Here is a 10,754-nt window from a genome sequence, read left to right on the forward strand (position 1 = left end):
ACCAAAAAGTAGAAACGCTTTGTGAAGTGAAGTTTTAAACCACATTCTAAAGACTTTGAGAAGTTCAAAACATTGAAACCACTTGCATTACGTTCACGTATAAATCAAGTGATATTGTCATGTAGCATTGAAATGAGTTTTGTGTTAAATGTTTTGGGGCATGAACGTGAACAAAAAAATGAGAATCTACTGCTGAAGGTTTACAAATAGTGATTTGAACTTGGACAAGACATACACTGCATCAATAGAATTTGAAGTGTTACTCCAAAATTTCATTTGAAAAAGGTTCGTTTCAATCTTGCATAAAGAGGTTGAGAGGGCATATAACTATATTTTTTTAATATCTTACCTTTCTTTTGAAGGACAAATTTTTTTCTACCCTTCTTGTGAGGGATAAACCTCCCTTTAAAGGCTAACACGACAATTAACTTCTAGCACCTCAATAAGTCAAGGTCTATTCCATGTATTTCCAAACATTTGATAATAAACTTGGATTCAAAATGATCAATGCACAGTCTCTTTAGAAATACAGTAAGGATATGAGGTGAAAACACATTAACACAAACTCTTTATAGCAACACAACAAGGATATGAAGTGAGAACACATTAACAATATACATTTTTTTGTCCAGTTTTAAGTCAGCTTGTAATGATTTTTTTTTTTGGGATCAATTGGAAACATTATTCAATCATGTTTGTCATGTTTTGAAGGTAACTCGTACTTTATTCCTTGAATTTTGTCATATCATCATGTCTTCTTTTGTTCGTGGTTCAATAGTGGACACATTATTGTTTCAAAATGACAAGATTCCTGATATCATTGCAAGAGCAAATGTCTAATTGAGAAGAAGAGACGAGTTCAATAATTAAGGATGAATAAAGTACAATTGAAAATGGGAACTTTATATAAGTATGCCATAAAATTTCTCATTGGTACAAGAGACATTCTCGCTTCAAATTATTTCACAAACAAATGAAGTACAAAGCAAATCAAATGCCATAAAATAAAGGGCCACATTTCACAAATGTTATGATCTTTTTAAAACCATTGCATAGTGAGCAACACATCCAGCTTTTAATAAGATCTACAACATTGAATCTCTTATTGTATCCTTGGTGTGTTTTATGAGAATTGTTTTCTTCCTTGAATCAGGGTTAATTTCTGATGTGTCAACCTTACCCCTCAATTTAATATGTTGAAGAGGCAGGTAGCTCTTTCTTTTGTATTTCAATGTACTTACCCCTCAATTTGATCCGTTGAAGAGGTAGTTAGCCTTTCTTTTTGCATTTGACGTACTTTTTGATGGCAACACATTTTAACATTTTTAACAAATGCCCTAAAATGTGCAAGACGCATGTCAAAAATCAACCATGGTGAGAATAGTTAACGTCTTATTAGTTTGATGTGACATGATTTCATGATGAGAAGTTTATGGTATACTTTTTTTAATATCATCGATGCTTGAGTCTCCATGTGTCCATCTATACTCATGACACGTATCTTGCACATCTCCATTAATTGACATGTTACTTGATGGAGGATGAGGAGACTATTATTCGAGGTCGGTAAATCAAAAGCATAAGTGGAAGCTTGACCGTCTCAAAAGAACGGATGCTCACAAGCCATGGAGAGGTATTCTAGATTGGTAGAACAAGTGGAAGCTCAACCGTCTCAAAAGTAGAGTTGCTCATTCCAAGAAAGAACATGAACTTGAAAGGACCAAAACAATGTTGAAGAAACTTTTCTTATCAAACCTTACATCAATCCTTTTCACCATGGGTTGAAGAGGAAGTGGTAATTCTTAACGAGCATTTTCTTCATACTTTCAAGCTTTTTATAACTTGGAAAATTTGAAGAGGTTTTTTCCCTTCTCCCAACATTTTGAGAAGGATTATTTTGTATCATCTCTAGGCTAAAAAGAACCCATGTTTTTCGAACAGTGGGCCAAAGTTTGAAAGAAAGGGGGGAGAGGGGCTTGAACTTTGATGCATGGAAATTTGACACGGTTGAAGGTGGAGCTTTGAGCTTGTGGCAAGTGCAAGTTTGAAGCATGGTGGGGGTGGTTAGGTGGGGTGGGCATGTCAAGAGGCGAGAAAAAGAAGGGTCCTCCAGGTGTCTTTTTAGATTGAATAATGGAGAGGATGTGGACATGTTGAGTCGAAAAGAAAATGTGCTATGGAAAAGGGGCATTGCCCAATTATGCTTGTGCTAAAGGCAAGCCTTTACAAGGACAAAGTCTATGTATAGAATCAAGATGGGAGGCTAGGTGAGGAAGTAAATGGAATGAGGAGAGAGGGAGGGGGGCGGGGGGGGATGCCTGTGAAGTGGTAGTGGTGAGGGAATGGGGCAATGGGTGGATGGAGGGTGAGGGATTGTGCAAGTGCCAACAATAAATAATAAATGTAGCTTAAGTATTTATTAAGTTGCGAAGGGGGACCTTTGGGGGTGAAGGTTAAAAAAAAAGTGTACTTAGCAATAAGTATAGCTTAAATATTTATTAACTTGCGTAGGGGGACCTTAGGGGGTAAAGGTAAGAAAATGTGTACTTAGGGTTGTAGGATTGCTAGTAGGTAGTCACCGGGGTCGTGTGTCGGTCATTTTGGCTCTAGCCTTTTGTCGTCATCATCACCTTTAAAAAAACAAAAATAAAAAAGCCACGCTGTCCAGAGCATCGTCATCATCACCCCCACACTAATGCCCAGTCTGTTTCTCTCTCTCAACCTATAAATAAATAAAATATTAAAATAGAATAAAGCCTAGACTAGACTTCCTCTCATAGGCTGCGACTGCCCTCGTGGTAGGGCCGGCAGCCCGCCCGTTGGCCTTCCTAAGCAAGCCTCCCTTTCCTCGTGACCCTTTCAACCTTTGTTATCCGCCCGCCCGCCCGCCCATTCCTCTTCCCTAGTTCGGAATTTTCTCCCAAAGTACAGATTACAGCCGCCCCGCCTCTGTCATTGCACTTCTTAACTTTTCGCCCTTCAGAAAACGATGGGATACCTGCCAAGTAAGTATTACCGTTTTTACTACCACGACAGGCCGTGCGGAGTGAAAACTCAAGGGATAGGGATGTATAATATGACGATGTAGCATGCCACGTCGCGTACCCATGCTGATGCCACGTAGTCGGTAGGTACTAGGGTGAAGAGAGAGTTGTTTAAAAAGAAGTAAGTAAATCTCTCTCTTTCTTCTGATTCCTCGATACGCTTTGATTAAATTAGTAAGCTTTTCTCGGTTGAGTGCGCAGCAGGGTTTCACAAGGAACAAGAAGGCGGTGGGGGTTGGGCGAATCAGCGCATAGGAGGATTATTATTATTATTTACAGTAAATTAATGGTTATTAGTGTCCATTGGTAGTTGAGCTCTAAGAGGGAGTCAGTGCCTCGAGGCTAGGGCCGATGGGTCTGTGGGCAGCGCGGCTGGCCGGGCGGCATGCCGAGCGGAGCTTTTTCGGCCCAACTAATAATGGGTGCCCCGGACAGCAATGATAAAAAACAACCTACAGGGCCCAGGCTACAGCCATAGCCAAATGCAATGGAGTCCGGAGTCCGGACGACTCACACACGAGTCACGAGACAGCAAAGGGGTCGAGGACTCGAGGCCTGGGTCCTGCAGGCTGGCCCATCCCGTTTGTTGAGAAATCGGGCACACAACAGTGGCCACTGGCCACCTACTGCCGCGAGGAAGTATCTTTTACAGATGCGTCCACCTCTTTGGCAACCACGTACACAGCTGTTAGCTGTCGTGGCGTTTGTGTGGACCAGCTGTTCACCCCAAGGCAAAAAGCTCGCATTTCTTGTGTTTCAGGCTTTAGCGTCGCCGTCGCATTTGCTATTTGAGCTTAAATATATACGGGTTCTTCCCAACTCGTGTTTCTTTGGATCCCCCATCTCCGCAGCAAGGGCCTGCTGGTGTCGTCTTGCTTCCACTTGCTTTGCTTCAGCTCTGCTCTATGGACAACTTGCGCATAGAACACCCTGGCCCCCTCTCCACGCCGGGCAGCGCCCACCATTTCCTGAGCTTTAGCCCGCCCTCCATCGATTTCTCCACCCAGCACAACAAGCCGCCCAACAACAACAGCAGCAGCAGCAACCACCACCATATGCAGCTCCAAGCTCCATGGCCGCCACACTGGGCAGAGCAGCAGTATCAGCATCATCATCATCAGCGGCCAAGCCCCATCCACACCCCACCTGACGTGAAGCATGGCATGGAGAGTCATGATGACGGTCTCTGCCGCACCTGGGACATTTCCGACCCCATCTTGCAGCTCAAACACGGCAGCACTAGTGTTCCAGCTGAGTTTCCATACCAGGGCGCCCGCATGGATGCCCTGAGAAGAGACAACGCCAATCCTTCTGGTGTTCTTGGCGCAGGGTCTTCTTTTATGGAGAGAGTGAGTAGCTTCCCTCTTTCTGTAGTCTCCGGGCCCCGAGCCATCCCTTTCGCATGCAAGCTGGATGGTCTGGAAGGGCGAGATATGGGTCTGTCTCGGTTTGACAGGGACGAGTCGGAGAGAAACTCCGGCAGGGGCAAAGATGGTGTGGCTGTAGTGAAGGCGGAGGTGGTGGGCGAGAGTCCAGCGAGCTTGAAAGGGAGCGATGGAGGAGGAACTCAGCAAGGTACTACAGAAGGGAGATCTACAATGGTGAAGAAGGAGCAAGAAGGAGGGGTCACCATAGCCAGTTTGGAAGATGGAAGCATTGGTCTGAAGCTTGGAAAGCGGACCTACTATGAAGATACCGGTGGAGAGGAAGCCATCAAGCGAGCTAACAGCAGCAACGGCTCCAGTGGTAACGGCAAAAACAACAGCAGTGTGGCGAGCAAGAAGCACAAGGGCTCCTCCGTTACCACTACTGTTCCCAGATGCCAGGCCGAGGGCTGCAAGGCTGACCTCTCCGGCGCCAAGGACTACCACCGCAGGCACAAGGTCTGTGAATGGCACTCTAAGGCCAGCAAGGCCAAAGTGGCCAACCTAGAACAACGCTTCTGCCAGCAGTGCAGCAGGTAACTCACTTCCCTCTCACACCCACGGATCCGTTTTTTCTACTTTACTAGGCAGATGCACACCAATTTAACCCGTTCGGTTGCTGTATTTAGCCGGTCATGTTTACACCCCAGCATCTGCTTGGCAACCAAACTCCCTCATTTCTATCTGGAAGTGAGGTAGAAGACCACTTATCTGGCTTTGTGTTTGGTGTTGCCAATGGACCTTCAGTGTTGTTACTCTAATGGGCCTGATCCGTATGGACCTTCAGTGTTGTTACACTTCATGGCCCTGATCCGTATGAATTAGTGTAAGGGGGGCAGGTTGCAACTGGCTAGTACTTAAGGTGATTGATTGTGTCTCTGTAAACCTGCAATCTTTCATGCAGGTCATCCTTGAAATGAGGTGGCCCCTCTTGCTGTTGATGAGAGCTTCCAGAGGGCGGCAGGGGTTTGTGTTTATTTGATGAAGCTAACTTGGGCATTCATTCATGTGTTTTTCTTTTGGGCAGATTCCACGTGTTGTCTGAGTTTGACGAGGGCAAGCGGAGCTGCAGGAGGAGGTTGGCCGGACACAACGAGCGACGCCGGAAGCCACCCCCAGAACCCATGTCTTTGTTGTCCCCTGGGAGCTTTGCTTACTTTGCGGGTAAGGGTCTCAAGGCTTTCTGATTCTGTATCTTGAATTGCCCAATCTTAGTAAAATAGACTTTTCCACTTTTGATTGTGATGCAAAATGGTTTTACATTTGATAATCTATTGTGTCTGCAGATAGCAGAGCTAATGCCTCTCTGCTGGACCACCCTTACTTCCTGCAACACAGGCGGGCGGCTATGGTGTCTTCCTCTTTAAACAATGCAGCCTTGGCATGCCAGTTGGGCCTAGCAGGGTTTCCGCAGGAGGAAGCTGCGGGCAACTACCATGCACTGGAGCTCCGTCATTTCATGCAAGGGCTTCCTCCCGGGGGAGGAGCTGGTGTGGGTCTGCTGGATGGAGGAAGGGCTCTCATGGTGGCCAATGGGCATGGCTTGGCGCTATCCAACCCACCAGTGCCATCTGCAGCAGCATCTTCACCATCATCTTCACCGGTCGGTCTCATTCCCGATTCCCAGCCCTCCTCTGAGATGGCAATCTCCGGGCGTGCTCTCTCTCTTCTGTCATCTTCTTTGGGTTCTTCAAACAATCCTTGCAGCATGTCCATGTCGCTTGGTATGACTTCCCCTTCCATGGATCAGCTCTTTGCAGAGACCCATGCTCTTGGATCATCCCGCCAATTAGCTCCGAGCTCCTCCTCTTGTTTCAGTCCTGGGATGGGAATGTCACCTGCCCTCCATGGAATCAGGAATAACCATAATCATGGCCTTAATAGTCTGAGCAGTTCCAGCAGTGGATGTTCCCCAGACATTGAGCAAGGAGAGCCTCTTACAATGTCGAATTTTGAAGGCCGTTCTATGTTTTTGATGCTGCCAGAGAATGGTTTTCAGAACCTGCAAAATGGTGGAAACTCTCAACAAGGGCGACCGATGTTGGATCTTATGCAGATCTCGTCCACAGAGTCTCATCATCATCAGCAACAGCAACAGGGTGAAGTCACATACACAGACTTACATGGGCTGTCTATATTCGGCAGACAATCTATCATGTGAAAGCAGGTGTGCTTTTGTGTTCCATTCGTGAAGCAGATAATTTTTCTTTGAAGTGATATGGTAGATGCTGTGCTTTGTTGTATGGTATTGTGCTTGTGAACCAGGACTCTCATCAAAGTGTATTGGGTACTTCAAGGCAGGGATGAAGAAGCTGGAGCGTCTAGGACACATCAAAGACTGTAGCCCATTTACAAGTCGGCACCCCAGCTGCAAGATCAAACAGGAAGTTGCATCTCCCGGCATGTCCAAGCTCCCTTTGGGGTCCAAATATCAAGTATGAGTATATTTCCCGGCATGTCCAAACTCCCACGGAGTGCAAAACCTAGGTCCTAGATATGTATGCATTTCCCTGCATGTCCAAACTCCCTTTGGGTCCAAATATCAAATATGAGTGTTTTTCCCGGCATGTCCAAACTCCTATTCATACAAAATTAGATATGTATGCATTTCCCAGCATGTCCAAACTCCCATTGGTCCAAACCCCGGAGATCTATTCATTTCCCGGCATGTCCAAACTCCAGTCGGGTCCAAAAACTAGATACGTATGCATTTCCCTTCATATCCAAACTCCCTTTGGTCCAAATCCCGGAGATGTATGCGTTCCCGACATGTCCAAACTCCCTTTGGTCCCAATCCCAAATGAAACAGGTGGAAGTAGAAACACAAAGAAGGCATGGCATTCGATGCCAAGCTGCATGCATGAATGCCAAGGCTTTATGCCGTTTTTTCCTTTGAATTCTGGGCATGCAATCAAATTTAGCCCATTAACTGAAGTGCAGTGTGGTTTAACTAAAGTTCACTTTTTAAGCTGGGCCAAATTCGTGCCATTGAATGCAGTGTATGCCAAACTAATGCACAATGCACTTTGGGCTTTGTGTATGTCAAACTAATGCACGATGCACTTTGGGCTTTTCAATCGGATGCTACAATGCTTAACAGTAAACTCGGATGGAAATTTGGGTTCTTTCAAAAACTTGATTTTTTATGTTCTCAATGTCTTTGGATTGGTTAACTGGCTTTCCCACGGCCAATTAACTGGCCGTTCCGTGTAACATGAAAGGCTATCTTTACTTTGAATCCTTGCGCCCTTGAAGCAACGTCGGCACAGTTAGCATTTGGCGTTGGCGAAGTTTACAGACACAAACGGGCGAAGTTTACTGACATGAAGCTGCCACGACTTGGGCAAGGTTACAGCAGCGTGGGAATGGTACCTATAAGACCCAAAAACATTAGAGGGCTTCACTTTGTTTTCACCCGTCAGGGATCGAACACGTGCCCTTGGCTGGCACTGCCAGAGCTGACACACTAGCAGTCCTTGTCCGCCGGACGGGTCGGAAACCAACCTTTTGTCCACTGCCCAGTGCTTGGTGAGATTGTCAATTTTTACACGGCTTGTTTTTGCGCTTTTTTTAAAAACCCGGAAAAAAAATGTACCGTTTTCAACACGGTTGTCGATCAGACGGAATCTGTTTTGTTTTTTTTAAGGGGAAAAAAAAATGTGTGCCAAGAGTGTAACTATCAACTTGACATCTCGTGGAAAGTAAACGCTTGAAGCGAAAGAAAGTACCACGCTAACTGCATGCCAAAATGTTGTTTTCATTCGGTCATGTTAACCCTTGAAATGAAAGACAGACTTGTCTAATCAGAAAATAAAGAAAGACTTGTTTAATCGAAAGGCACGCCAAATGTTATTTCCTCCGGTCTTGTTAGAGCTTTTTTGGGTCTATTATTTATAATGTTAGTTGATGGTGGGCTGGCTTAGCTTTTTCTTATTCCTTCCCCCACTTAAACTGCTGGTTTTTGCGCTGCTTTTTTTAAGTAAAATCAGTCGACCTAACAAACAATACCTAGGCCCAAGCCACTCAGCAAGGGGATATGTTCCTGCTTCACACCAAACCTCGCAACCATACATATCAGCTCTTAAAGCATCCCAAAAGTTCCTGCTTTACACCAAACCTCATAACCATTCGTATCAACTTTTAAAGCATCCCTAAAGATAACTTAGTTAACATGTCCATTTACATATGCATGTGATAACTTCTCACATATTCTTGGGTATTCACAAATCCATGGCGGCTGCCACCCTGCACTGAATGATTGTTCTCCTAGAGTGTAGCTATGCAGCGGTTGCGTCTCATTTCGGGCAAGGTAGACATGATATGGTCCTTGCTACCTATTTATTGGGCATATTTCTCTTGCTTTTATTGCTAGTTATTGGCCTCAACACATGCTTCCTTAGGGCCTTTACAGACCAGAGCGTACGCCTGACAAGCTAAACTTTTTTGCCTTTGGCTGGCATGAGAGCTTTACGCACCACATGTGCCCGCCATAGCCCATCAGTTAGAATGGATGGCTATGCATCGTGAGGTATTGGGTTCAAGTCTCACACTACCTTTTCATTAAAGGCTGCAAAGGGAAAAGAGCCCACCCACAGCCTTGGGCAGGGGGTCTTGGCTGCCCAGCGTTGTCCACCCCACGGAAATCCACCCCACGAAAAAGGCGGGCGCAATATCTTTTTGTCGCATGGCACATTGCTCTTGTAGAAGAAAGCTGGGGGGTGGGGAAGCCTAGTGTCTGTAATGCTATTGAAAGCATCCATGGGCAAGCCCTTATCGTGCATCAGCATCCTCAAACTAGCCCCAAGCATTGGCCTCTTTGCAAGCACATGTCATCAATAGTTTCCATAGATTCACTATGGGACAAAGAGGGGTTTTAACTTTTGATGCTGTGAGAGTGTGAACGCACTGACACAACAATAGTGCGGTCTTATATTAATAATGTCGTCTGAAATGGCCGGACCGCGACAGCGGTGGTGTGGACGCTAGCATTCTCGAGCCCTCGAGTCGGGCACAACCTGAACCTCATGGAGCCCAATCTGCTCCAGGTGGGTGATGACAGCGGGAAGGAGTGCATTCAACTTTCCAAGCCTGATTAGACTGGGCCTCGCTTGAGAGATCCATGTAGGAATCTATGTGAGACTGAGCTAGGCATGAGAGATCCATAGGTATGGAGTGAATATGGAAAAATCCCCTTGTAGAGTAAGGCCTACCCTTGCCTGAGCATGTACATAGAGGTAGGACATAAGGTGGAAGTGTTTTGTCCTAATACAAAATTTGTACTTACAGTAACTTATCAACATATTATGGTGGCTACCTATTCTCTGTACTAGTATAAAGTATATATAAAGAGGTAGGACATGAGGAGGAAGTACTTAAACATAGTCTCAGTAGTACTTACATTACTTTGTCTACCAGGACATGAGGAGGAAGTACTTAAACATAGTCTCAGTAGTACTTACATTACTTTGTCTACCAGAACCAATACACAAATTATGAATCAACACATAGTACTTTGTGTACTTGGATTGATTATATATATAGAGGTAGGACATGAGGTTGAACTACTTAACCATATTCAATAGTATTTTGTTATTGACTTCTAGTATTATTCATACACAATGTGTACTTTGAATAAATAAATGAAATAGTTTGTAGAACTATTTGATTAGTTATTCAAAGTACACATTTTGTACAAATACTGGTATAGGCATTGGCTAAATAGAACAAATATGCATAGAACAAAAGTCATATTGAACATGTACAGAAAAGTAGCCAATTTACCTCCATCTACTCTAGAAGGTGCATGGGATGGGTCACGTATTGTTTTCGGGATGGGTCACGTATTGTTTTCTTCCAATCCTTTTTCGATAAATGTCCTTCTTGTTTGGTGATACCCTAGTATTAATTTTCCAGAACTCAACCACACCATGGGTCTCATGCAATCCACCCTATGTCTACGACAGCCTATAGCCTATTTGAATCCAGGCCTAGCTATGTCAACACGGTACTTCTTGATGTTTCAAAAATGAATGCCCAAAGCCTCAACAAGCTTCCTATCACTAACTTTAGTACCACTACTATCATTACTCCCGATACATACCATGTGTAAGGCTGCCTTTTTTGCAGCCAATTGATAATTGCTTTGTGCACATTTTACATGAGCAAGAGACCTTTTGAGATTATTGACAATAGTTGCAGAAATATTATCAATCCCTAAATTGGTTATCTTAGAAACTTCTTTGATTTCTTGATGCTGCAAGAATCTACCTAGCACCTGGGCCTTTGA

General features: G+C 44.6%; 1 protein-coding gene across 3 annotated transcripts; it reads left to right on the top strand.

Moving 5' to 3' along the window:
• Nucleotides 1–3,802: 3,802 nt before the first annotated feature.
• Nucleotides 3,803–7,402, top strand: LOC147626605 (uncharacterized). 3 transcript variants are annotated; one of them, XM_086816675.1, is made up of 4 exons: nt 3,803–5,004; nt 5,496–5,632; nt 5,755–6,635; nt 6,766–7,402. In XM_086816675.1, exons 1-3 carry the CDS (start codon nt 3,950–3,952, stop codon nt 6,627–6,629), a joined length of 2,067 nt encoding a protein of 688 aa, XP_086672801.1. In that variant the 5' UTR covers nt 3,803–3,949; the 3' UTR covers nt 6,630–6,635; nt 6,766–7,402. The 3 variants fall into 3 exon arrangements, with proteins under 3 accessions (XP_086672801.1, XP_086672800.1, XP_086672802.1); XM_086816674.1 differs by having other exon boundaries at nt 3,804–5,004; nt 6,770–7,402; XM_086816676.1 differs by lacking the exon at nt 6,766–7,402 and adding an exon at nt 6,734–6,758 and having other exon boundaries at nt 3,804–5,004.
• Nucleotides 7,403–10,754: the final 3,352 nt, after the last annotated feature.

The sequence above is a fragment of the Cibotium barometz genome, chromosome 22 (genome assembly GCF_041138505.1).
Source record: "Cibotium barometz isolate CiBa-2024 chromosome 22, ASM4113850v1, whole genome shotgun sequence".
Lineage (NCBI taxonomy): Eukaryota > Viridiplantae > Streptophyta > Polypodiopsida > Cyatheales > Cibotiaceae > Cibotium > Cibotium barometz.

What these genes read in the sequence shown, in the direction of transcription:
- LOC147626605 (XM_086816675.1), top strand. Translation starts at nt 3,950, where the DNA reads ATGGACAACTTGCGCATAGAACACCCTGGCCCCCTCTCCACGCCGGGC. An exon ending in TTCTGCCAGCAGTGCAGCAG is followed by an intron (nt 5,005 to 5,495) that starts GTAACTCACTTC and finishes TCTTTTGGGCAG; the next exon opens with ATTCCACGTGTTGTCTGAGT. An exon ending in GAGCTTTGCTTACTTTGCGG is followed by an intron (nt 5,633 to 5,754) that starts GTAAGGGTCTCA and finishes TTGTGTCTGCAG; the next exon opens with ATAGCAGAGCTAATGCCTCT.